This window comes from Taudactylus pleione, unplaced genomic scaffold (assembly GCF_031769625.1).
Source record: "Taudactylus pleione unplaced genomic scaffold, aTauple2 ptg000387l, whole genome shotgun sequence".
Lineage (NCBI taxonomy): Eukaryota > Metazoa > Chordata > Amphibia > Anura > Myobatrachidae > Taudactylus > Taudactylus pleione.
The window spans coordinates 2,144,603-2,170,837 of record NW_028284788.1 but is presented as its reverse complement, the minus strand read 5'-3'; the positions used below and the strand labels follow the sequence as shown (position 1 = coordinate 2,170,837).

Here is a 26,235-nt window from a genome sequence, read left to right as displayed (position 1 = left end):
TATATAGACCCCTTGCTCTCTCTACAGTATCTCTCACAATTTTTCTATCATTTTTCTCTTTTTTTTTTTTAAATCTCTTTTTATTGATTTTCAAGAAAAAGATAAAGATAGCAGCAATGTGAATCATATCAGAAGTAACAAGTCATATATGTCGCTAAAAAGTTCAAGCAAATATAACCTACAAATATCTAACATTTCACTTTTGGTTGTATAATATTGGATTCTGATTGACCATAACCAGTACATACAATGTAAACATCAATATAGTTAGAACCTTATACTCAGTTGACATCAATTCAATAACAAAACAGAATTAGGTAATGTAACGAAAAAGTAAATGCATATATGTTCATGTATCTATATGAAAATTATAACATTGTGACATATAATAAAACATCACAGAGCTCAGCAGAAGAGCAACTTCAGAAAAAAATAAAATAAAAAATATATGTACGACTAAAGGAGGAGGGAAGACATGAGAAGGAAAAAAGGAGGAGGGAAGGAAAGGGGAAGAGTATTCAATTATGCATACTTCAATAGTCATGTGACTCCATACGCAATGAAATTAGAGTAGTATTCCCTATCACAATTCTGCTAATAATCGCCAATGTAGATACCATTCGGTATGTTCAAACACTTTGAATATCTTGTTTTGAGAGTTCTGATCTAGTTTTTCTATACAAAGCCCCCACTTTCTAAAGAATCCCAGTACACTTTTTTCTAAATTTATTTGAGCTGACTTCATGTCAAAGTATAACAATTGGCGCATTATCCTATGAACCTCTGCAAGTTTAGGAGTAGATTTTGATGTCCAGTTAGTCAAAATAATTTTCTTCGCTACTGTTATCAACACAGTAAGAAAAGGTACAACAGTTTTCTGTAGGGTCCCAGGTTCCACCCGGAAGAGTTAGCACACAAACACGCCATAGGATCTGGGACGACTCTAATAGATATATAAATGAATTATTAAGTACCGGTAATCAATTTATTCCAGAAGCGCTTGATATGCCCACACTCCCAAAAACTATGATAAAAGGAGGCAGTAATATGATGACATTTAGGGCATTCTCCAGATTGAGATGGATTAAAATTAACATATTGAGCAGGAGAGGTATAGGCCCTGTGTAATGTGCGAAAGTACCTCTTGTTGATATGTGGAACCCAGGATCCTCATCGTGTTATCATAAGAACAACTTAGTTGTGAGGAATTCAACATATGTGAGATATCCCTCTGCCATTGTGTGAGCAGTTTGTTCCATCTTTATTGTGAGGAAAGTTCCGTGAGTAATGAGTAAACATATTTAATGCGATAGGATGTTCGCTCACACAAAGTCAACACAGACAATAAAGGACCTGAATTTGAATGTGAATTAGAGGTGTTGTCAGACAATAAGGGATGTGATAATGAGAATAGATACTGTCTTGCTTGCAAATACATGAAAAAATTAGTTTGAGAAAGTGAGAATTTTTCCTTTAAATCAGAAAATTGTACAAATTGGCCACCCTGGTCAAAAACTTTGGATGAATCAGATTAGCCCTTTTTACGGCATGTAAGAAAGGTAGTATTGGAGAGTGAAGGAGGAATAGCTGGGTTGCCCCATAAGGGGACACGAGAAGAAACTAACAGTTTACTCTTATCCAGGAGTAGTATATATGGTGAAACAATGGATTATGCAAGATGTGGATGGGAATGTCAGAAGATTTGGAATGGAGAAGTGCGCTCGAGGAGTATGGGAAAAATAATGTCTTATTCAATGTGGAATCTGTAAAGACATCTCTATCCAACCACCAATCAACAGCACATCAAAACATCACTGAAAGAGAGTATGAATAAAATCACGGACCCCTATTCCTGCAGACACTCGTGGAGCCATGAGTTTTACCAAAGCAGTAGACGTTTTTTTCCCTTTCCAAATAAATCGAGTCATGAGTTTGCATAGAAGTTCAATATCATGTTTAGATAGTCCTATCGGCAACATCTGCATAAGATAGAATACTTTAGGAAAAATAATGCTTTGGAGGATTGCCACTCTGCCCAGTATAGATAACGGTAGAAGTTTCCAATTATCCAACATCGTTGTGATCTTGGCCTTCTTTCTTTCGTAGTATATTTCTCTCTCTTTCTATCTTTCTCCACCTTTCTAGCTTTCTCTCTCTTTCTAACTTTTTTTTTTACAGCTTTCCTAATCGCTCTCTCTCTCGCGGGTATCCGGTTCCCCCTTACCCTCCGCTGCCGCATCCTCTCCCCCCGGCTCACCTGTCTTCTGCCGTTTAGTCCGGGCCACATGTCTGCTGTGGCTGGCATGTAAATCCTCACAGGCTGTCGTGTAAACAGCAGACTGTGAAGATTATAGGGGCGGAATGCCATCTCAGCGTGGCGTTCAGTGACACCATCAAGTTCCGAAAAAAATGCTTTGTGAGAACTTGATGAATGGTCCTGACACTTAATTTTCACCTGCTTTTGTAAAAAATAAGTGATGAATAAGCCCCTTTATCTCTTGAATTCTCCGTTGTCTAACAATCTTGATATCTTGATGTTAAGAATATACATGCTTAAGCAAACATGACAAAGTTAAACAGGAAACATTTATATAGTTGCAACCTGTATAATCTGAAATAATTATAAAATAATTAAAATAATATGGGGTTGGCAATCTAAGTTCAAAAAACCCTGTTACCATAAACATAGGGTTGTAGGATAAATAACTTATACGATTTAACTCACCTAGTTCCAGTAGAGAAATCCAACAATAGGAAAAAATATGAAATATAATACAATGTGGTAAACAATTTATTTGGACATTTACAGTAAAAAGAAAAAAAAATATTAGTTCAAATATTCAGTAGAAGTAATTTACCGAGCAACTTGGATATAAAAATTACTCCAAAAAATTGTATGCATTTCAAGGACCTCCTTTCTTTTTGTCAGGCAAGTCAGAGATTAGGACAGGAGGTACTTGAAACGCATACATTTTTTTATCTGCATTACAGTCCTCTAAACAGCAACTGATATTTTGCTTTGACACGGAGCAATAAACAAAGATGCACATATTCAGCATACATGTATTTATCTCTCTGTAATGTTGCCCATAATATAGTGCGACTTTTATTAATTTTTTGCAAATAAAAAATTAAACAAATTATATACTGGACAACATATACTAATGTGCATCTGCAGTAGTATAAGTCATGTGACTGCCACTTTGTCTCCCTTTCAATAAATTTGTTGCATAAAATAAACCTGAAGTGCCAACGCCGAGAACATAGCATTGTGCAACTTTAATTAATTTGTTTCAAAAATACAACGTCTTTGAATCATCCACTGGCACATGCAGAAAGGCGTGCTCGGCAAACACTGTTGCCTGGCCCATCTGCTCCTCCCCCAATGCTCCTCCTACAGCCCCAAAGAGGTAAGGATAGCCATCGGTGGGGTGTCTATCGACGGGTCCACCAGTGATTACCATCGATGACACAAAAACCATCTATGGTGAACCATCAATGGTTTGCACCCCTCAACGGCCACCGCTGCTGGGGGGAATGGCCAAGCAAAAACTGGGGGCATTGCTTAGTGGGTCCCGTCCAGAAAAAAACCCCAAAACATTGGCTCCAACCCATCCATTGGCTCTTTACCGTTTTTGCCATCAATGGTAAAAGCATTTGACATCGCCCATAAACCATCGATGATTTAAAAGTACTAGCAGTTTTATGACAGCGTCCGTCTCTTCCTGTGAGTAAATTTGTCGCATAACATAAATTTGATGTGACGGTGCAAAAGATGTGAACACACAACATGAGATCATGCCAGCAAAATCCTAGTTTGGCGTGGTCTCATCAGATGTTACTTTGGAATTTACCGAGTACTACAGTGAGTGATGTGCTTCTGCAGCACTTTATCTACAATTCAACCAATTTATATTGGCTGTGTACTTGCTATACGCGTAGTACTGTATACTGTAAGTCATAAGAGTTGCATTCAAAAACTGTTGTGCATATTATCTTACTGTTGTTCTATTTAGGTTCCCGGCATGGTCGCATCTGGTGCAACTGTTTACCTGTCAGGTTACAGGATCGCTCACTACTACCCAGCTGCTCCCCTCACTGCTGTAGTTTTTATGAGCTGTGTACTGGCAATCCAGCAGCTGAGCTATATATTGCATGGCATGAAACATTGCGTTGCTTTCTCACAAGTTAATGTGTACAGGATGGCCATTTGGCAAAATTTGGGAATAGGTGAATGAGGACCATTCTGTACACCAAGAAACAGCCGGCTCACTTAGGGGCCTATGTATGCATGCACAGTGTCAGCTTACCCAGGAGAAGTCTTCTACAATTTGTCGAGAATATAACTCACAGGGACAGTAGTTACGGCAACCACTGTTCCTATGTGTTCCCCTTTGTACATAGCGGAGATATTTTCATTAAAAATGAAAATATTCTTGGCGATATGGATAGATAATAATCACGGCCAGGGCCAGATTAACAATGGGGCGGATGGAGCTACAGCTCCAGGCCTCCACATAAAAATAGGCCCATTGTCATGACAACATGATGTTGTCTGGCCATCTCCTCTCCACATGGTCAGCCATAAATCATAAGTCATAGAAATACAATTTTACCTCACAAAATTAAGCATTTCTTTTTCTTTTACATATTAACGGAGACATTGGGGCTAAGAGTATAGTTGGTGTACACACCCACATGGCACTGACCACACCCTCACAGCACTGGTCACGCCTCCTCTGCTTCTCATAATAGGCCCTTGGTCATTTTCAGCTCCAGGCCTATGTGGCCCTCAATCCGGCCCTGATCACGGCTGGTCCACGAATATTAGTACATAACTCCCTTAACCTCTCTTATAACTGTTCTGTTATGTACACTTTAAATATTTGCTAACCTCTCTCTCACAAATTCCCACAGCTCTCTACCTCTCTTCACAAACATCTGTACTTCCTGTCCCATGTATAGATCAACGAACTCCCTTCAAAACTCATGGTAGTCCTTCCCTTATGCAAATTAAGCCTTTGTTGTTAAGTCCCCCAAATACATATATTTATTGGTCTCTATCTTCCCTTCGCAGACACCTGTAATGCATGTAATTCTTTGGGGTCAATCCAATTAGTCACGAAGGGTGCGAGTTGCCGTTGCCACGACGCTAAAGCGCCAGCGATGGCATTGCATATATTATGACCCCTCGAGGCCTGCTCTCACTCAAATTAATTTTTGCTTGCAGCTGTTGCTGCGCTGACTCGCACCCACAATGGATTTGCGGTTAATTGTATTGACCCCTATATATTCTACCCACCTCATTGATCACCCCTTATTCAATTTCTCGCAGCATCCTACTTGTGCCTGGAGAAGGGAAGGGTGAAGTCTCCCTTCATCCTTCCCTTCTCCAGGCACAAGTAGAATGCTGAGTAGAGGGGTGGAGGATAGCAGCAGTGGGCAATGCAGCTGGTTGTTAGCTGTTCCATTCCACCAGGCACAACAGTAATATTGAGGTCAACCCCATTTAGGTCAAGGCCAACCAAAATAATTTGGGACCACCAAGGCAAGGTTTAACAGAGTTTTAAACACTTACATAATGGGTGATCCAGTCATGCCCATGATTATTGAAAATCACTTTACGTGGTGGAAGTCTTATTATCTGAGATACTTGTGTGTGCGAACCAGTGTCTGCAATCGGGAAGCGTTCGCTTGCTGCACATAGACTGCCCAGCTGAGTGAGTGACAGGACAAGCCATTTGTGGTGATGACAAGGGATGGTCGATGAAAACGGGGGAATGGAGGTGCGAACACAGGCGTGCCTGAGCGTCTTAACGCCGTTTAAGAAGAGTGTATAATTAAGATGCAGCGTCATAGTACACGTCACATGGTTAAAAATCACACTGAATCACTCGCAGTGCTTCCGGCAGGTTATGGTCAGCCACAAGCGCTGCGATCGCATCCTATGGTGCTCGATGTTAACGATGGTTGCATACACTTCCTGGACATGACGTGGATAAGTGGGCATCTTAACACAGGCTGGTGGGCGTCTGCATACACAGAGTGATTGCACGCTGAGACATAGTGGGCGTGCTAATGCCTTGCCATGTCATCGCCTGCCTTGCTGTTAGTTAGCCCGATTTGCATACGCATCTAGCGAGCGAACGCATCTAGCAAACGGGTCTGAATCGAGCCCTCAGTGCAATAATATAGTAACATGAAGGGAGCCACTAAATAGCAGCAAATTGTTGTGAAAATGTAATTACAAACTAAACAAATGACAAATTACTTTATCATGCTTCCTACAGTTTTTCCACAATAAAAAATGCAATTTTAAATATAATACCTTCTTTGTTATACTTAACGTCATCTTTGGAGAAAATAGTTTGTTAAAGTTAACCTACTAACTGCAAATACATGGGCATGCAGCACATTCAATTTTCTTCATATGCCATTTTTGAAACTTTGCAAAATACTTTTTATAAGTTTTGCAGATAACTAATCAGGCAAACAATAAAATAATCACAGTGCAGACTGAATGCATTGTATAGAGTACAAACCACAGAGGCGATTACATCTATCCCTATAATATGGAGTAGGGTAAAATGTATAAAATATGTATTTATAATAAATATTTAAGTAATTATATTTTTACTCACTGTTTCAGGACAGTGTTGGCCTGATTACCTAAATGCTTTTCAAAAAACTGAGTTGAACCAATTATACTTAATTTAGTCAAAATGTAAATAGATAATCTCAAACCAGATTTCTCCCACATAAATGTGCCATGATGACATACCTGCTATTTATTCAACTAATATTTAACTTTGGTTGCATATAAGCACTGCGGAAAATGTGCGCGCTATATAAATAACTTTTAATAAATAAATAATTTAACTTGAACAACAATATAAATGGTAGAACACTGTACTGTATTCCTCTAACCCATTATCATTTGTTTCTATTTTACTTCAGTAATGCATTTGTAATTTATGACATATTTACTTCTAAAAACTGGCAATGAATGAGTTATAAAGGAAACTAATGCTGCACCTACTGTACTGACAGGGCAGGGCTGAGACAAGGTAGCAGAGGTGTGTCTGAGTCTTAAATCCTTCCCCTCTCCTTGATAACAGATGGGAGCTTGAAACACTTGTTCTCTACAATATATCACCTCTCCCTCTTTCTACCTTCCCAGAAGACAGGTGTTGGCAGGTGGAAACAAGTCATGCCTGAGACAACCTCTCTGTATCGACCCCTGCATGGTCGCTTTCACTTCCTCGGCTGTGTGCTATTGATTTTAAACTTGAGTCCTCTTCAGGGACAACAGCTACATGCTTGTAAAGAGGTAAGGAGTTTGAGAGGATGCAATGAAAGAAAAAAAATACTTTAAAAGAAATAGAAAATTATCTTTTATACCTTCTGTGTATATTGTTCTTAGGTACTTTAAACAATTCAGTGCTATAAGATGTTTAAAGTCATAAAAAGAAAGTTAATGACATCAGTAGGTAGATATTTGTCAACCTTAAATAAATAAGAGGGATCTAGGGTTGTGCCTGTTGCTGGCTGCCTAACAGCTGTTGCAACTCACATGGCAGTGTGCTAGGATCTATTATGTTCATGAGCAAGTACCAAGTAAATGTAGATATTATAAATACAATATGCTGGATTTTGACATTTAGTATTAGTACACAATGTTATAGCATATTGATCATGTAAAAAAAATGTAATAGCATTATAGAGTAAGATACATAAAAACTTTTTAGGATAGTTCAACACTAAACTAAAAATTCAATTTAGTGCAGAATATTCTAAATTAAATCACAGTTCCCAAAGCCTGAGGTCTGGCATCTAGGTTTTCCAGTGAGTCCTCGTACATCTTATGTGCACCATGTGTTGGTCCATTCATTCATTTAAATATGGTGTATAGTATGTAATAAAACATAAAGGAAAGGTCATGCCTTTTACTAATGGTAATGCCTAATAGTAATGGTAGTAGTTACTTTGCAAGATGTGTTGTACATTGTGACTCCATATTGATGTATTTGGCTTTTTTATTATTATTCTCACACATTAACTTTTGGTTGAAATAACTTAAGATAATGTGCATGATTAACAAGAATAATCAAACTCCCTGCATATTCATCTAATTCTAAACATTCTAAAACAATATTTAAATGTTTGACTATGTAGGTGCAGTACACGATTGTATATTGGTGCGTACACACTGGGCAATTAAAGTGGACGACTGAACGATAACGATATCGTTATCGTTCAGTCGTCCACTTTATCGTCCATTTTTAACATCAAAATGATGAACGATAATGACGACGCGCGTTCCTGCGGGTCGTTCGTCATTATCGTTCATCAAGTAAACATGCAGGCCAACCTGACGAGGTAATCAGGTTGCTGCATGTTGGGGAATGGGGGAGAGAGCCCGGCGCTGAACGATATCGTTAACGACTAGACACACTAGACGATATCACTCAGGGAGCATATCGTCTAGTGTGTATGCCCCTTAAGACATAAATGCGAGTATAAAATATATTTTTTTTTAGTGTACGGCACTGTATTTTGTTAACATAATGTAGTTTGTCTTCATATTTTTGGAAACACATAGGTATTTAATAAGTACAACATATTTGAACTGATCTGCAATGCATGTACAAATCACTATTGTTAAAGGAAAATCAAATACTGTAAGGATATTTAAGAAGTGTATAGGCCTGACTCGTACAGAAAACTAGAGAAATTACTTAATTGTCATATTAGGATAATTTATTTCATATACCAGTACATAGTGAATGGAATTGCCTTTCCTGATAAGATACTAAATATATAGTTTAAGATATGAAACAAATCTGTTGCATATGTATTCTATTACTGCATAGTACTTGCAATATTATCTGTTTGAGTAGGGGCTCCTGTGAAAATGCTGGCTTAGAATCTGTTTTTGTGATGTCCTTAGCTTTAAGGAAGGCAGTTGTGTGCTAACCTGGCTCATACAGTATATTACTTCCATCCCCCATTCCAGGTCACCATCTGTTCATGTCTACCTTTGGAAAGATTCTTGTAAGATAAAACCTCAATTGTTTATTTTATCTCCAATTAGAAAAAAGTCATTTAAGCATACTGTACTTCTAATAAAAATGTTACACTGAGACAAATAATGTAAGATTCAGGGACCTATTCATCAACACTAAAATAACGTTTTTAAGGACATTTTCCTTAATTAACGTTATTTTAGTATTCATGTAGAGACTTAACACAGGAGATATCACTGATATCTGCTTGCTAAGTCCCCCTGCGTTAATTTCCACACTCCCCATACATTAGTATGGGGATATGGAAATTATGGTATTTATCAAACTCCGAAAATTATGTATTTTCGGAGTTTGATGGTGTTACCATATCCCACTATGAGGTGGCGTATAATAGTTGGTAACACTTACCTGCTTTCAGCTGGGCAGGTCCCCCGACGTCTTCTTCCATCGCTCTGGACTCTCCTCTGGCTCCATCTCCTATGCTGTCATATGTTCTCCCCAGCAGAGCACAATAAAGTTTAGAAAAAAAAAAGTATTTTTTTTCTTCTAAACAGTACTGTGTTTTGTCGGGAGACCACATGACAGCATAGCAGACGGAGCCAGAGGCTGCTGCGCGAGCAGGTAAATTGGGGACGGGGGGGAGATGAGCGGAGATGGGAGGGGGGGCAGGTGAGCGGAGGGGGCAGGGACACACACACAAAATTACCGCTGCTGTAGGCAGCACTGCGCATGTAACAGCGCATGTGCAGCACGAATTACAGCTGCAGTAAGTAATGAAAATCTGTCATCGCAAAAATGACAGCTTTTTGAAATAGTTATGGGGATGAGGAATGATGAATTCCTCCGGTAATTAGGTAGAACTCCATGCGAGTTCTTACCTCCAGAGAAAGTTTAGGTATGATGAATAGGCCCCTCAGTATTTTCCAAATTGTTTGTATTTTTGTTATGCGGTTTTAAAGTCAAGCTAGATCTAATGGTGCATACACACTGTCAGATTTTCCTTCAGATCTGAACGATGATTTTAAAAATCATTCAATCATCATATCTGAAGGAAAATCTGACGTGAGCCTGCAACGATGAACAATGCGCGTTCCCGTTTGTCAGATATATGCATTACAACAGTAGTCAAATAGTGGTGTCCACTGTGTACTAACCAGTGGCGTAACTAGGGTATTTGGAGCCCAGGGCAAATTTGAAAAGGGAGCCCCCCCACCCACCCCCAATGTGCGCGCGCTGAAGGCGCGTGCGTAAAAAAATTGGGCGTGGTCACTTAAAAATGGGACGTGTCAACATGACACGCCCCTTTATTTTCACGCTGAACATTCCTATCCATATGCATCTTAACCCCAGTAGTACCCCTTATACAGTACCCCCAGTATGCAGTTGTGGTCCCTTTTATGCAGGTGCATAGTAGTGCCCCTTATACAGTATCCCCAGTAGTGGTCCCCCTTATACAGCCCCCAATTAGTTCCCCTTACTCAGTACCCCCAGTAGTGGCCCCCCCAAATGCAGTGGCCCAAGTAGTGTTCCCCCTTATGCAGTGCCCCCAGTAGCAGTCCCCACAATGCAGTGCGCCCAGTAGTGGTATCCCCTTATGCAGTGCCCTTTATATAGTGCACCCAGTAGTAGTCCCCCCCCATGCAGTGTCCTTTATATAGTGCCCCCAGCAGTAGTCCCCCCCAAGCAGTTTTCCCAGTAGTGGTCCCCCTTATGCAGGCACCCAGTAGTGATCCCCCCTATCCAGTGCCCCTGTAGTGGCCCTTCCTATTATTGCCCCCAGTAGTGGTCCCCCCAGTGCAGTGCCTCTAGTAGTAGGCCCCTTTTATAATGCCCCCAGTGGTAGTTCCCCTCCCAAGTAGTAGTCCCCAGTAGAGGTTCCCCCTCCCGATTAAGTGCCCCCAGTAGTAGCCCCCCCAGTAGAGGTCCTCCCAATAATGGTGCCCCCAGTAGTAGACACCCCTCCCCCGTTGTGCCTCCACCCCCAGTAGAGGTCCCCCCAGTAGTAGCCACCCCCTCCCCCGTTGTGCCCCCAGTAGTGCAGACAGGTTTAAAAAAAACATATATAAAAATATACTTATCTGAATCCACGCTGCTGCTGCTCCGGTTCGCGACACCGCTCCCGCCACCGCCCGCCAGTCCTCCCGGGGTGGCGCGCTCAGCATTATGGGAGAGACGTCTTGATGTCATGACGTCTGTCCCATTACCCACTGCAGGAGCCGGACGGAAGCCCGGCTCTTGCAGTGGGTGCTGTAGCAGTCAATGAGAGTCTATCTGACTCTCATTGGCTGCTGTTTAACACACGCATCGCTGCCAGCGCTGGCGGCGATGCGTGTGTTATGCACAGCCCACCTCCTAGCACTATTGGGCAAGCGCTCAGGGGGAGGGAACGGGCTCAGCTGTGCAGCACAGGTCCGGCGCTGGAAGCCTAGCGCCGGTCCTATGTAAATGTGTAGCGCTGACCGCACTCACTGCGGTCGGTGCTACACTGGTGGCTAACTAGGGCGGGCTGGACCGTGGCCGGCGGTGCCCCCCCGCGCCGCTGGTGCCACGGCGCACCCACCCCGCTCGCCCTGCCCTAGTTACGCCACTGGTACTAACCCTACCTCTGCACAACACAACTGATGGTCTCAAACACATTAAGAAGGCAAGTAATTCCACAGATTGACTCTTGACAAGGCACACCTCTTAATTCAAAACCATTCCAGGAGACTACCTCATGAAGCTGATTGAGAGAATGCCAAGAGTGTGCAAAGCTGTCATCAATGCAAAAGGGGGCTACTTTGAGGAATCTAAAATATAAAACACATGGTGAATACACACGGTCAGATTTTTCTTCAGATCTGAACGATAATGATTTAAAAATTCATTCAGTCATTCATATCTGTCAGATGAACGATATGAACGATGCGCGTTCCCGATGGTCAGATAACGATATCTGACATCTGATGTGTTTGCAGTCAGATTTGGTCGATTTCAGTCATTTTAATGCAGTCAAAAATCGTTCAATCGTTCAAATCGTTGGGAAAATCGTTCAAATCGTTTGTAAAATCATTCAATCGTTCATCTGTCAAATCTGACCGTGTGTATGTACCATAAAAGGTTGCTGTATGCAAAATACATACCTTCCATTAATATTACCCATGTGCATGGGTATAACATTTCTGCTCCTTATTTTATCTACAGTATTATTAGCATTAAATATTTGTATGGCTTCACAGAGCATACATGATATATATCACATGTATGATGGGAATAATATTTTCTGTTCATTGTAACTATTGATTTTCTAACTAACAAAACCTAGACTCAAAATATATTATTGTCATCAATTTGCTAATCCACTGGATTAACCCTTCTCATTGTTTGAGCGGGATTAAAGTATTAGATAAACAACAGATACAATTTATCCCACAGTACCAGGAGTGTTAATGGTTACTGCAGGGAGAGAAATTGGTGCTAAGCAATATGAGTTTATCTGCTGTCTGTGACCTTTCATGTTTTCTGGTTCCTATTCCAGTGGTATGCTCTCTGTTGATCCTCAGTTTAGATTGGATGTAGTCTGCATCCCGGCGTGCGAATTCCCGATGGTCCAAATACCGGGTGTCGGGATTCTGGCTGCCGGGATGCTGCTGTCAGTATTCTGAACAGCAGCATCCCAAAAGGCCGGGATTTCATACCCAACCCCATAAATATTGCCACTGCGTCCATCCTTGAATCAGGCCCTTAATGCAGAAAAACACATCTGAACTCCTAGCACATCTGTCCCTTTAGAGTGTTAAGAAATGTTGTGACTGTTTAAAAAAGAGAGCTACATGCGAATAAAATGAGGGAACTCCTGTGTTTAATTATGCCAGAATGGGGGAGAGCTGGAATTAGAACCCCCCCATCTCTGTACTTCTTAATGTTTTCAATAGACAGTGTGCCTGATTCAGAGTCGCATATAATGCAAACCCAATTCTGGATCTTAATGTGACAACACATTTTGTGGTACATTTATGAAGTGTTGGGTAACCAGCTCTCATCTTAACTCATCTTAACTTGCTGCTACATGCTCCTTCCCCCCCTGTTTATGTCCAATATTTAAAAGGGCAGTGATTGCTATTAAAAGCAAGGCCCTTTTAAATATTGGGCTTAAACATAAATGTAAAATTTTACAACCTAACACTTTGTAAATAAACCCATTTGCGTCACACTCATCTATGTGATTGCACCGCCACAATCTTCTGCCTGCGAGATAAGTCATCATTATTATTATCCTTTATTTATATGGCGCCACAAGGGGTCCGCAGCGCCTTACACAGTACATAAACAAATAAGCACACAAGAAAACAGATATTAACAGTACAAACAATGCAGGACAGATACATGATGTATACATTGCTGCATAACACTTAGATAAGCAGCATATTGTCTGTAACCAAGGGTTGGGTGCTGTTGTAAATTAGAGTATAATCATCACCATCATAGGCAGTTACACCTACCCCAAGCTACTGTAGGTGCAGAATTTGGTGCGCACTGTGCATGACTGTGCATAAGTCACAACATGCCCATGACACATCCAGTTGACTCAGAGTAACACCTACTCAGTAGTCACAGAGAAAAATTTGAGCTGCGTACAGATCAGAATGTTTCTAAATATTTAATGTATAAGCAGTACGTGATGCATGCGCAATTTGCTAAAAAGATCATTAGGTGCCGTGATGTTCCAGCCTAATAACTAACTACTAAAGTAAAGGAGAAACATTTTTAAAGAGAGAAGTCCCCTCTTTCAAATGACTGTGCCCCCAAGCGTGTAGGTAATCAGATGGGGGAGATCAGGCGATTTTAGTGCCTCCTTGCATCGCTCGCTTAGCTCTAAGATGGTTTCTGTAGTACAAGATGATATTGTCTGGTGATTATATGTTATCAGACAATTCCCTCGACAAGGCCATGTATTACGAGCTTCTCTCTTTAAAGTAAGGGTAAACCTGAGTACCCTTATATTCCTGCTTCATTGGACTTCTTAATCAGTTATTCAGTGTATGGGTTACTCTTTGGTAATCATATATGATCACCAGAGAATAATTTCTCAGGGGCCAACTCATTAGGATTGGAATGAGTGTGGTTCATATTTAGGGTGGGTACACACTAAGATATCTGCACGATTTGTCATTTCCAGGCAAATTGGAATTACAAATCGTGCATATCGTGCAGTGTGTATGCACAATTGCGCACTCCTCTGGATTGTATGGGTTCCAGCCACTAGATTTACATTAAAAAGTTCAACAATGTCTAGATTAAAACCACATGGTAATAGTCAATAGGTAGTCAGAGACAAAAGGTTGAGACACAAAAGGTCGACATGGATGAAGATAGGCGTGTACAAAAGGTCAACAGGGTCAAAAGGTCGACACAAAAAAATGGTCAACATTTTTTTATTTTAGGGTTAGGCACTTACCTTAGGATTAGGATCTAGGAGAGACAGTTAGGGTTAGGCACTTACCTTGACGGTTGGGGTTAGGCACTAGGAGGGATGGTTCGGGATAGGCACGAGGAGGGATGATTAGGGTTAGGCACTTACCTCGATGGATAGGGTTAGGCACGAGGAAGAAGGGTTAGGGTTAGGCACCAAGGGGAAGGTTAAGATTAGGCTAAATATTAGGGTTAGAAAACAAAAAAAACATGTGTCAACCATTTTTGTGTTAACCATTTCTGTGTTGACCTTCAGCATCCCTGTTGAACTTTTGTTTCGACCTTTTGTTCCTGTCTACCTATTGACTGTCTACCATGTGGTGTCTATCTATCTTCATGTAGATCTTTTATACCAAAACCGTGTCATACACGATATCTTTTGGTTGGCCGTGCTGCACGGCCAATCAGAAGATATTGTGAGCGAGGTGGTGCAGTTTAATGAGAAACGGAACAAGATATTATATCCGTCATTCATTAAATTGCACAGCATGTACAGGCAATCATGGATGGTTCAGAACGAAAGGAATTTGTTCCGACCATCGTTCCGATAGCCCATCGTTCTGATGTGTACCCACCCTTAGATTTTAATGTACATCTGATAGATGAGTCTCATTCATCCTAAACAATGAATATGTTAACTAATAATTCCATGGCTTAGATCATGCTGCTAGGAAAATCACACATCAATTTGTTTAACCTTATTCACACCAAACTTTAAAGGTAAATAATATTTTAGTATATTGAGTGAATAATTGTAAACAGGTGTCAATGAGTAGATTAATTGGATAGGTATAAAGGCCTACCAGGACACATATGACTCACCTTTGAGAAAGCTGTCATGTACACAGCAAAACGTGTCAGTGATTTACAGCCTCTACCCACTTAGCTGCACTATGGAAATACCATTACTATAAAGCCTGAACAAGCTTGCCGGATCTACCAAAAGGAAATTACCTTCCTGGATATCTGAACTTTGTTTCGGACATTGTTTCGGACAGCACGACTATCTGAGGGCTCCAATTTTGTGTATTTGAATTAAACGCTAATAGGACTATCCCTCTACCAGTGAAGAAACATGGTAATTATATACCCAGTGGACAGTCCTGATTATTGAGATGAAATTTATCAAGACTGTGGTCTATCTCTATTGATTCCGAAAGCTTATATAGGAACAGGCTTTTATGGGAAAGGTTCAAACTGTATTGAGTGGTAAAAAAGTATTGCCACTCCATGTTGTTTAAAGGGACCATCAGCATAATATGCAAACGGCTATCTAGAGTCTCGTGAGACAAGAAGTGCCAATGAGGAAAAATGCGTCTCCTACAGGGAGGTTCGTCTTGTGATGAAAAGCAGCTAAGGCTAGGAAAAATGCCTTCTTTTATTTAGGGAGTTAAGTCTGTGGGTATGTAATGACTAAAACTTAACCATGAAATACTAACAAAAGGGAGGCACTCAGGGAGCCTGAGTGATACGACTAGATTACCAAAAACTGACAGGAAAGGGGAGGGAGTGACTAACCAAAAAGGGAAGGGGAACACACAAAACAGCAGGGTAAAAACAAGGCTAGCCCAAAACAAAAACCATTGGTAGGAGAGCTTCGGAGCAGGATCCTCCCATACAGTAAGCTATAAACAAATGGAAGGAGCTGGAGACAAAAACAGAAATCAAAGCATTATAAATTGAGGGGTACGAGCACCAATGAGGTGTAAACAGTCGCTATAGCAGAAGTATCGAGAACGCTAGGGGGCGCTGGAACAGGTATGTAACACCTAATATTGCGAAACTAAGGATATACAAGTGAGAGAGCTTAACAGAGACTGGGAGACCATACCATAAATATAGGTAATTAAAAGGTCAGAATATCAGCACTTAAAGACACAATATATCCAAATAAAATAATACATATAACTGGAAGCAAAGAAATAAATAGAAACATATATGTGTAGAATATCAGACAAGCCCACCAGGAGACACCGAAGCCCGTCACAAACACATAATCAAAACTAAAGTAGACATAGGGGGAAATTTACTAAGAATTGTATTGGGATGCGATCCATTCTCACACCTTTTTACTGGAATTTTTTGCACTGAAAAATGCACATTTACAAAGTATTGTATTTGCTTGCATCTTGTCATTCGATAGTGTAACTAGCCGTGTTATGGCATGTGCGACATTAGTCAATTCGGGGATTTTTCTCAACTGAATTCGCAATTGAAATCACAAAAATTTAATATGACGGAACTCACCCCCCCCAAATTCGTATTTGAAATTAGAGCAAATGGGAGAAAATAGCAAACATAATCCGATTGGCCAGAATTCGCACATGCTACAATGGCGTCACCATGATGGTATAAATATGCCCACAAACTGCAGAGAACACGTGCATAGGTGGCGTTAGTGTTGGTTGGAGTGTGCATAGTTTTTTTTTTTTTTTTTTTTTTTTAACAATTCTCTTTATTGCACATTATCATTATAAAAATCGTATCAATTAAATTTCAAGACAAAATAACATACTTCTACAACAATCATTAATCCTTACAAATATCAGACAATAAATCGTGTACATTATAGATGAAAAATCACAATTTAAATTTTGTACCTCGCTCTGTGATAAATCAATTTATTATCTATTAGCCATTACAAAATCCCGTTTTTTGAGGGTCTGGCACACCTATATATTAATTCCTCATATGGCAGGACATGGCGAGTCCCCTTCCACTAAATACATTTAACTCAGGAATTAGTAAGTAGATCAATAAGTCATCAGTATCTTACTCCCATCTTCCATCCCAAGTAATAACTGAAAAACATTCTTTAATTCGATCCTGTATTGAATCGGATAGAGTCAGCAAATACACTCCCCACATGTCAAGAAACCTCATAGTTAATCTTTCTTTCTGGTTTGATGACTCTACCCAATCCATTCGAAATATGTAATATATCTTATCCAGAAACATTGACATAGAGGTTGGTGATGATTGAATCCATGTTTGTAAAATCGCCTTTCTTGCAGCTGCAGAAATTGCCAATAAATTGCCAATAATAATTTTTGTCTCCCTACTGTAAACCTATTGCTTATTGCCAATTTTCCAAATATAGCCCATTCTGCAGTGACCCTCAACATAGGTGTTAATAAAGCCTCCAATTCTTCTCCAAAACTGCTTTATAACAGGGCAAAAAGCAGTGTGAGAGATCTGTTCTCCTAGCCCCACATTTTAAGCATTTAGGCAAAATGATAAACCCATCTCAAAACGTCTCTGTGGGGACATATAAGCCCTATGAAATATTTTACGAAACATTTCTCCGTATTTTGGCATTGGTAATAGTTCTGATGATTTTTTTCAATACCCCAAAGAGTATGTTCACCGATAAATGGGGCAATCTCTCCTTCATAATCCAGTGTCTTTAAAAGAGGACTTTATTGGACTGATATTGCCTTTCTTTTTGGAATGGATTGCAATAAAATCTTATCCAACAGTAATACCCCTTATAACACAGTATGCCACACAGTGATGTCCCTTATAACACATTCTGCCATAGTATTGCCCCTTCCAACACATTAAGCCACAGTAAGCTCCCTTATACATTAAGCCACAGTAAGCTCCCTTATACATTAAGCCACAGTAATGCCCCCTATACATTATGCCACAGTAATGCCCCTTATACATTATGCCACAGTAATGCCCCTTATACATTATGCCACAGTAATGCCCCTTACACATTATGCCACAGTAATGCCCCTTACACATTATGCCACAGTAAGGCCCCTTTTACATTATGCCACAGTAAGGTCCTTTACACATTGTGCCACAGTAAAGCTGGCCACACACTAGACCAACTTGTTGATTGGTTGGAATGAAAATCTGGTAATTTATGGGATTAAATGATCAGCAATTTGCTCCTAAATGCCAGAAAACAGATGAAAATGGTCGTTCAGACAAGTTTGTTAAATGTTTGATCTAAACAATTTGTTCAAACAACAGTTTTTGTCCATTTTATGGCGTTTGGGAGCAAATTGCTGATTGTCATTTGCTTTCATACCTTACCAGATTTTTATTCCAACCAATCAACTAGTTGGCTGGTTGGATGTAAGTTGGTCTAGTTTGTGGCCAGCTTAAGGCTCCTTACACATTATGCCACAGTAAGACATCTTTTACATTAAGCCACAGTAAGGCCCTATTTCACTACTCTTACCTGCCAGTGCCGTGCGGCAGGTGAGCGCGGGATGGGGCTGCCACACACTGGGGAACTGTCAGTACTGCCATCATTATAATGTGGCATCGTTAGCGTACAAATTGGAGCTCACGGACCGGCAGCCTCGAGCACGAGCACTGATTGGCTTGCGACCGGCACCACATGAGACTGACTGTCTCTGTGCCTCTCAAGGCCGGGATATGGCTCGAAACCCACAAGAGCAGCAACCTAGCCTCCCGGCAGCCTCTCCCCGGCACCCCCTCAAGTCTGACACCCGGGTCATGTGCCCACTTAGAGCCGCAACTAATGGGGGGCTATCTACATTATTTTCACATATAACATTTAGGTTATAATAAGCATAACCTTCATTATGACATGTCTTATCAGCAGATACAATTGATAAGTGACTGTTTTCTACAAAATGGTGACCTTTCTACTAAAGCTGAGTGACATAACAAAGGGTGTTTATGATGTAACATGTCACATGGTCAGATAAATGTAGGATGTGATTGTTCACCTCAGTATACTATGTATCTATCTATCTATCTATCTATCTATCTATCTATCTATCTATCTATCTATCTATCTATCTTAAAATAACCTTAAATTACAAGCTCAGTAGGCATCTTAACAGGTACAGTTAATAACTGACAGTTCTATTGCAAGTCACATGATCAGCCTATTCCGAAACACCCCCTGCGTGTACTGCAGGATGTGGTGACAGTGAATTAATAAGCTGTGGCTAACGGAGGATAGCAGCACAGACTGGTTATACCAGACCCTCCAACATGATGTACAAAATGCTCTGCTCCTGTACTTCCCTCTTAATGTATGATTGCAGACACCTGTGCTGAAACACCTGTCTCATCAATTACCTAGTTCAGCACAGGTGACGGCAATCATACATTAGGTGGGAAGTCCAGGAGCAGAGTGTTTTGTACCTAATGGAACGGGTCATGTTGGAGGGTAGGCAATACTGAGAATATTGCTAAAATCCTTATTGTCAATTGTCATTCCAGCCTGTATATACCTGGACATGCTAACTGGAGAATCTGCACTGTATGTTGAGCATGCAAGGTGGAACTTATTCAGCCATATATCTGTTACAAACTAGCAGGCTGGAGTTTTGAGTTGCTACATTGTATGGTGTGGTGACGTGCTGAATGGCTCATTAATACCCCTTTTACACCAGAGCTAAAACCCGGGTTTTTGAAGGGTTAACCTGGGCAGCTCCCTGGTGTAAAAGGGGAGAGAGTTGGATCGCCGGGTCGAGTGACCCGGCAATCCAACCCAGGTAACTAGCAGGGTTTAACACGGGCGTAGCCCGTGAAACCCTGCTGTGAGAACAGCGCACTCTGGGTCGCGATGACCTGGAGTGCACTGCTAGCCGGCCGATTGGTCCGTCTTCAGTGGCGCTTGGAGATGACGTCATCTCCAAGCGACCACTTTCACGCCACAAAAGCCGGGTCTATGCAGACCAGACTGCGGTGTGAGCGGTGCTGACTCGGGAATATCCCGAGTCGGCACCGGCAAAATTCCGGGTCTGATCCGGATAGGAACTTTGTTCCAACTCCGGGTCAGACCCGGAATTTAGGTGGAAAAGGGGTATAATCAAGTCTTGCATAACACTTGTGGAGAAATCCCTGGAGGCTGGCTACTAATACCACTTTCAGACAGAAAATGGCAAAAAACCCAGCTTTTTCCTGGCATTTTGCGTGCCAGATTTTTTGCCATTTTCTGTCTGATACCCCTTTCACAATGAAAATGAAAATCCCGGGTAATTCACTTTTACCCAGTAATATGCTAAACAACCCGAGTTTTTTCCCTGTGAAAGGGTCATCCCGGGACTAAATTCCTGGGTCTCCCACCCTGGTTTTTTTGCATGTCGTAGCCCGTGAATTTAGTCCCAGGATGACCCTTTCACGCAGGGAAAAATTCTGGGTTGTTAAGCAAATTACCTGGTAAAAGTGAATTACCCGGGATTTTCATTTTCAGTGTGAAAGGGGTATACAGCAAAAACCCAGGTTTTTGGCCGTGAACGTGCATCAACCTGGGTTTTTGCTATGTTTGAACAGAAATTACCCGGATTGAAGTCCTGGGTCCATTACCATGCTCTGTACAAGGGCTTTTCCCAGGTTTTTAAACCAGGGTTTTATGAAAACTTTCTCATTGGCTGTTCTGTGCACCTGCATATCAGGCACTACATTATTTTATGTTTAACTTTCTTACATGAAAATTTTATCTTTGTATAGACCAAAACTTTTTAAAGGCTACATTCATAATTTTCTTATATTGTAATGTAAAGATGTATTGGTTTTCAATAAAAAAAAAAAAAACATTGGAAACAAACAAACTTTGTGGCCTTTACTCTATAAATGCAAATTTTTATATTATGTCATTACAGTGAACAAAAAAAAAATGTCCACACCAATTTCCAGGGTAGACCCGGGTTCAGTGTGAATGTATCCGAGCCTGGAATTTCCCGGAATTTGGTGTAATGTGACTGGAGGTCTACTTATGTCTGAAAGGGGCATTATTGTGCAGTTGCTATTTAAGGTTCTACATAACAGATAAAAGGATTTCCCTACTACTTGTGTACTATATCTTATTACAGACTTAAGGAACCTATCCATTTAACGACATGAAAGTCTGAATGTCCAGCGTTCAGACTTTCATGTCGCTGAGGTGCGGGCACCGCACTGAAAGACGTTCACTGAATATCATCAGTACAGGAGCCCAATCGCCCTATCTATTAACATGCCGAACCTGACGACCGTCGTCAGGTTGATGGGCATGTTCGACAGATAGTCGGGGTTGGCAAGGACCCAGCATGCACGCGCATCGCTGGTCCTTGCCGGCTATCCACTTGCAGACTTTCTGCAAGTTCTGACCAAAGCCTCCTGGTTTTTGTTGCATCGTACAGAAAGTCGGTAAATGGTTAGGCCTCTATATATTTACCCGCATATAGGGCCTCATTCAGAGGCGGTCGGAGGATGCAAGCGGTCGCTCAGAAACTGGGCGGCCACTTGCATCCTGACCGCCTGCCTCTGTTGCGGTCATTAGGCTGTGGGTTAACACCCACAGCTCTAACGACCGCTCGGGTGATGGTCACGATGGTCAGAGACCATCGCGACCATCGGGGCTTACGACGAGACCCTAGGGTAGGGTCTCACTTGTCGTAAGCCCCGGAGAGCTTCTGGCTCTGTCTGAGCCGGAAGCTCTCCACTGACATCACTAGTGATGTCAGTGGGGCCTCCCCCAAACGGCAGGCGTTCCCATAGGAACGCCTCTGTTTGGGCTGCCACCCCCCCGGCCCGCCTTCCAAACGGGGCGAGCTGTCAATCAACATCGACAGCTCGCCCCCTTTGGAAAGAGACCCGCTACGACCAGCGCTGTCAGTCATAGCGGGTCTCACGCATGCGCACGAGGGAGCCGGCTCCCTCGTGCACGTGCGCACTGGCAAAACATCGAGGCGGTCGTAGACCGTACGGCCGCCTCTGAATAAGCTCCATAGTGCTTTATTGGTTCAGACTTACAAGACATTTGAGCAAAGACTCAAGTTTTTTTTCAAATTAGCAATCTTGGGAATTTGTATGTATCTATCTTGACTTATATGTGCAATATTCTAATGTGTTGATTTTTATATATTTGTATAGAATAAAAATTTATTTTTAAATTACGCCAGACTCCTGCATTACATGATTCCCATATTGCAGACACAGATCAGCGCGATCTTTCTTGTTCTTATAACAGTATAGGCGTGTTTGCATATTTGCGCTAAATTACACATGTATGCATACTCATATATGCCACATGGGAAACATAGGTGTTGCGGGTGATAAAGGGTGGGTGCTGATGTATGTAGTAATGATGATTATTATCAGCAATATCTAGCTGTTTCTGATTGGCAGATTGCATATTAACCACCAAGCTGATTAAATCATTAGTAGCTATATTATGAAGGTGCATACACACACAACGATTTTTTGAACAATTAACGATATCGTTTAATCGTTCAATCGTTGAAAAATTTTTTCACTTTCTGAGTTAAAACGATGAACGATTATCGTTCATGCGCGTTCACGTTTGTAGTTTGTACTTTGTAGTTCAGTCAGACTGACCAACTGAACGATTTTAATCAAGGGAATATGCAAAAATCGTTTGTAGTTCACAAAAATCATTCATTACACTTCAAAAAATCTGACAACAACTATTTTATGATCGATTTTATGAACGATTTTCTGTCAGATTAACTAACAAAGTCGTTGTCTGTGTATGCAGTTTATGAAGTAGTGGCTATCTAGTCAGATTATTTATTTGAAAACTTTTGCAGGAATTAAACTTTTTGTATTTTTAAAACTTATATTGCAAATGCACCTTTTGCATTTTATATTATCAGTGCCAAGACACTATTCTATGTTGTATATATGACAGTTCATTACATTATTATATTTTGTAAAAATAGGGTAGGCAATTTACTATTGGCACTCTCAAATCACATTTCTATACTGTCATGGAGTGTAAAACATACACTGGCACAAATATTACTAGCTGAACATACATCATACTTGCCTACTTTTGAATAAGCAAGTCATGGAGAATTGAAAGCAACACTTATACCCCTTTTACACCAGAACAAAAACCTGGGGTTTTGCTGGGTCTACCCAGGTCGCAGCTCAGTGCAAAGTGGTCAAGTGACCAAGCAATCCAACACAGGTAGCTACCAGGGTTGGACCCAGGATGGACTCTGGTAATGCTGCAGTGTAAACAGTGCGACCCGGGTTATCTGACCTGGGTCTTGCCTAAAATAAGCTGGTGGTTGTGGAGCAGTCACCTTCCACTTTTCATGACCTCACAGGTTTAGCAGGGCAGACCTGGGTTCAGTGTGAACAGGGCTGACATGGGAGTAACCTTGATCGAAGGTACAGTGTAATACCCCTTTTCCACCTAAATTCCGGGTCTGACCCAGAGTTGGAACAAAGTTCCTATCCGGATCAGACCCGGAATTTTGCCGGCGCCGACTCGGTATATTCCCGAGTCTGCGCCGCTCACACCGCAGTCGGGTCTGCATGGACCCGGCTTTTGCGGAGTGAAAGTGGTCGCTTGGAGATGACGTCATCTCCAAGCGCCACTGAAGCCGGACCAATCGGCCGGCTAGCAGCGCACTCCAGGTCATCGTGAGCCGGAGTGCGCTGTTCTCACAGCAGGGTTTCACGGGCTGCGCCCGTGTTAAACCCTGCTAGTTGCCTGGGTTGGATTGCCGGGTCACTCGACCCGGCGATTCAACTCTCTCCCCTTTTACACCAGGGAGCTGCCCGGGTTAACCCTTCAAAAACCCGGGTTTTAGCTCCGGTGTAAAAGGGGTATAAATGGAGTCTGACCTGGGTTGGAACCATGTCCAAAAACCCAGGTCGGACCCGGGTTTTTGGTGGAAAAGAGGTATTAGTGTATGAGTGCCTATCCTCCATGACTCCTCCCTTCAAGTACAAAATGCTCTGCTCCTGGATTTCCCACCTAATTTATTATTGCAGTCACCTGTGTTGAACTATTTAACTGATGAGACAGGTGTTTCAGCACAGGTGTCTGCAATCATAAATTAAGAGGGAAGTCCAGGAGCAGAGCATTTTGTACCTAATGGAACAGGTCATATTGGAGGGCCTGTGAGTGCGGTGGTAAAGTGGACATGTACTCCTACAGTACATCTGAGAGGCATGCCATAAAACTGACTTACATTGGCATGTAAACTAGCCCCAAAGCTGTTAGTAAGAAGAACTACTTGTTGATGGAAACACACTGATAATTTTCAATTGATTGATTGACAGTTTATTACAAGGTGGCCAAGAGAACCTTATATGAAAATATATGTAGCCTTAGGGATCATTTGGGTCTATTACTAAGCCTTGGATGGAGATAAAGTGAACTGAGATAAGGTACCAGCCAATCAGCTCCTAACTGTCATTTTTCAAACACAGCCTGTGACATGGCAGTTAGGAGCTGATTGGCTGGTACCTTATCTCCACTCACTTTATCTCCATCCAAGGCTTAATAAATAGACCCCATTGTGCCCTATAACCAATGCAGGGAAATGGCATTGATGATCCCATTTGTATGTAAATATCTCTGATTTATTTTTTTACCAAGTATATAACAGCTACATAATGGTGGTAAGGTGCATTCAGAGAGATTGCTAAACTCTTCAGGGAGTCAGGGAAATTGCTGCTATTTCAGGGAGTCTCCTTGACAATCAGAGAGAGTTGGCAAGTATGACATAAATACGCTTTTGTATATGTCCCTTTTCTTTATGTACATTTTAAGCACAACTACCTCTAAAGCAGGGTTGCCTACCTTTAATATTCTCTTCCCGGGAGAAGCCCGGGTAAGAGAAGCAGCAGGGGGCCGACGGGGGCGGGGCTTGACGATTCGCGACATTAAGCCCCGCCCCCTCGCGGTAAAATTGCAGCGATTGGGCACAATTTACATAGGGGGCGGGGCCAAATGCTGTGATTCATGCAGAATCACAGCTTAAGCCCCGCCCCCTTCACGGAGACCCGCGATTGCCGCAGGTATTCTCCTAATTCTGCCCACTTCACTAGGAAGTGGGCAGAATGCGGGAGAAATGCCTACCCTTCCGGGGGTGCGGGGGGTTACCTGAAAAATCGGGAGCCTCCCGCGAAAATCGGGAGGGTAGGCATGTATGCTCTAAAGGCTGTATTCAATTAGATGCGAAAAGCCGTTTCGCCGGTGATATAATTTCGCCCGGCAAAATTGTGTATCCCCGTGTTCAATTCTAAAGACTTTTCGCCGGTCAATGTATTGGAATAGGCGAAAAAGATTAGCCTATGAAAGCTGTTGAAAAAAATGCAGAATTGGGGTTTTGGGGTGCAAATTTGTGGGAACCACCCTGCACCCTTAGGACAGCCCCCAAAGGTAAACTGTGTCAAAAAAATAAAAAAAAAATTTACAGTCTGTGCTGGACTTTTCGCTCCATATCAGAGATTTTCCTGGGATAAAGTATCGGGCGCGCGCCCGCTTTATCCCCGTATTCAATATAAAACCTACGAAAACGGGAACCTGCGAAGTGGGATCTGCGAAAAAAAACGAAATTTATCTGGAATAAATTGTAGGACCCCCCTAAAACTGTAAAAACATGGAGGATCACTATGGGTACCCCCGTTTTAGCCTGCAAATGAAAGTCGGGGATTTAAATAGCCGCAGCAGGTGTTTTTTTCTCGACATTGAAGAAGTGTTGCAGAAGAGCACTTAGGTTATTTTTTTCATTTTTTTTAAGTGGTCCCATCAAATTTGGGGTACATGAAAATGGGTACTAGCATATTTTTATGTCCCTAAAGTAAGTTTTAAAAAATTCTGCAACTATGCATCTGCCGCTAGTAGCCTATTCTAGAATACACCTGCTGCATACTTGCAGAATAGCCCTGAACCTATTTCCCTATTTTTAAACACTTTTTTTTACCTTTTTTTTTTTTCACCCCAATTTTTAAATAAATTTTTTGGAGTGTCCCTATTTTTTTTTTTTTTAACTTTTTTTGACAGTTATTTTTAAAA

The 26,235-nt window shown here is 41.5% G+C and overlaps 1 protein-coding gene across 1 annotated transcript in view; it reads left to right on the top strand.

Annotated features, from left to right (window-relative positions):
- Positions 1–7,113: 7,113 nt before the first annotated feature.
- The window catches only part of ELAPOR1 (endosome-lysosome associated apoptosis and autophagy regulator 1), a 529,163-nt gene continuing 510,041 nt past the window's right edge, over positions 7,114–26,235 (top strand). Inside the window, exon 1 of the mRNA XM_088445747.1 lies at positions 7,114–7,330. Within this exon, the coding sequence (XP_088301873.1) occupies positions 7,211–7,330 (120 nt within the window). The 5' untranslated portion in view covers positions 7,114–7,210. The remainder of the gene's footprint in view (positions 7,331–26,235) is intronic.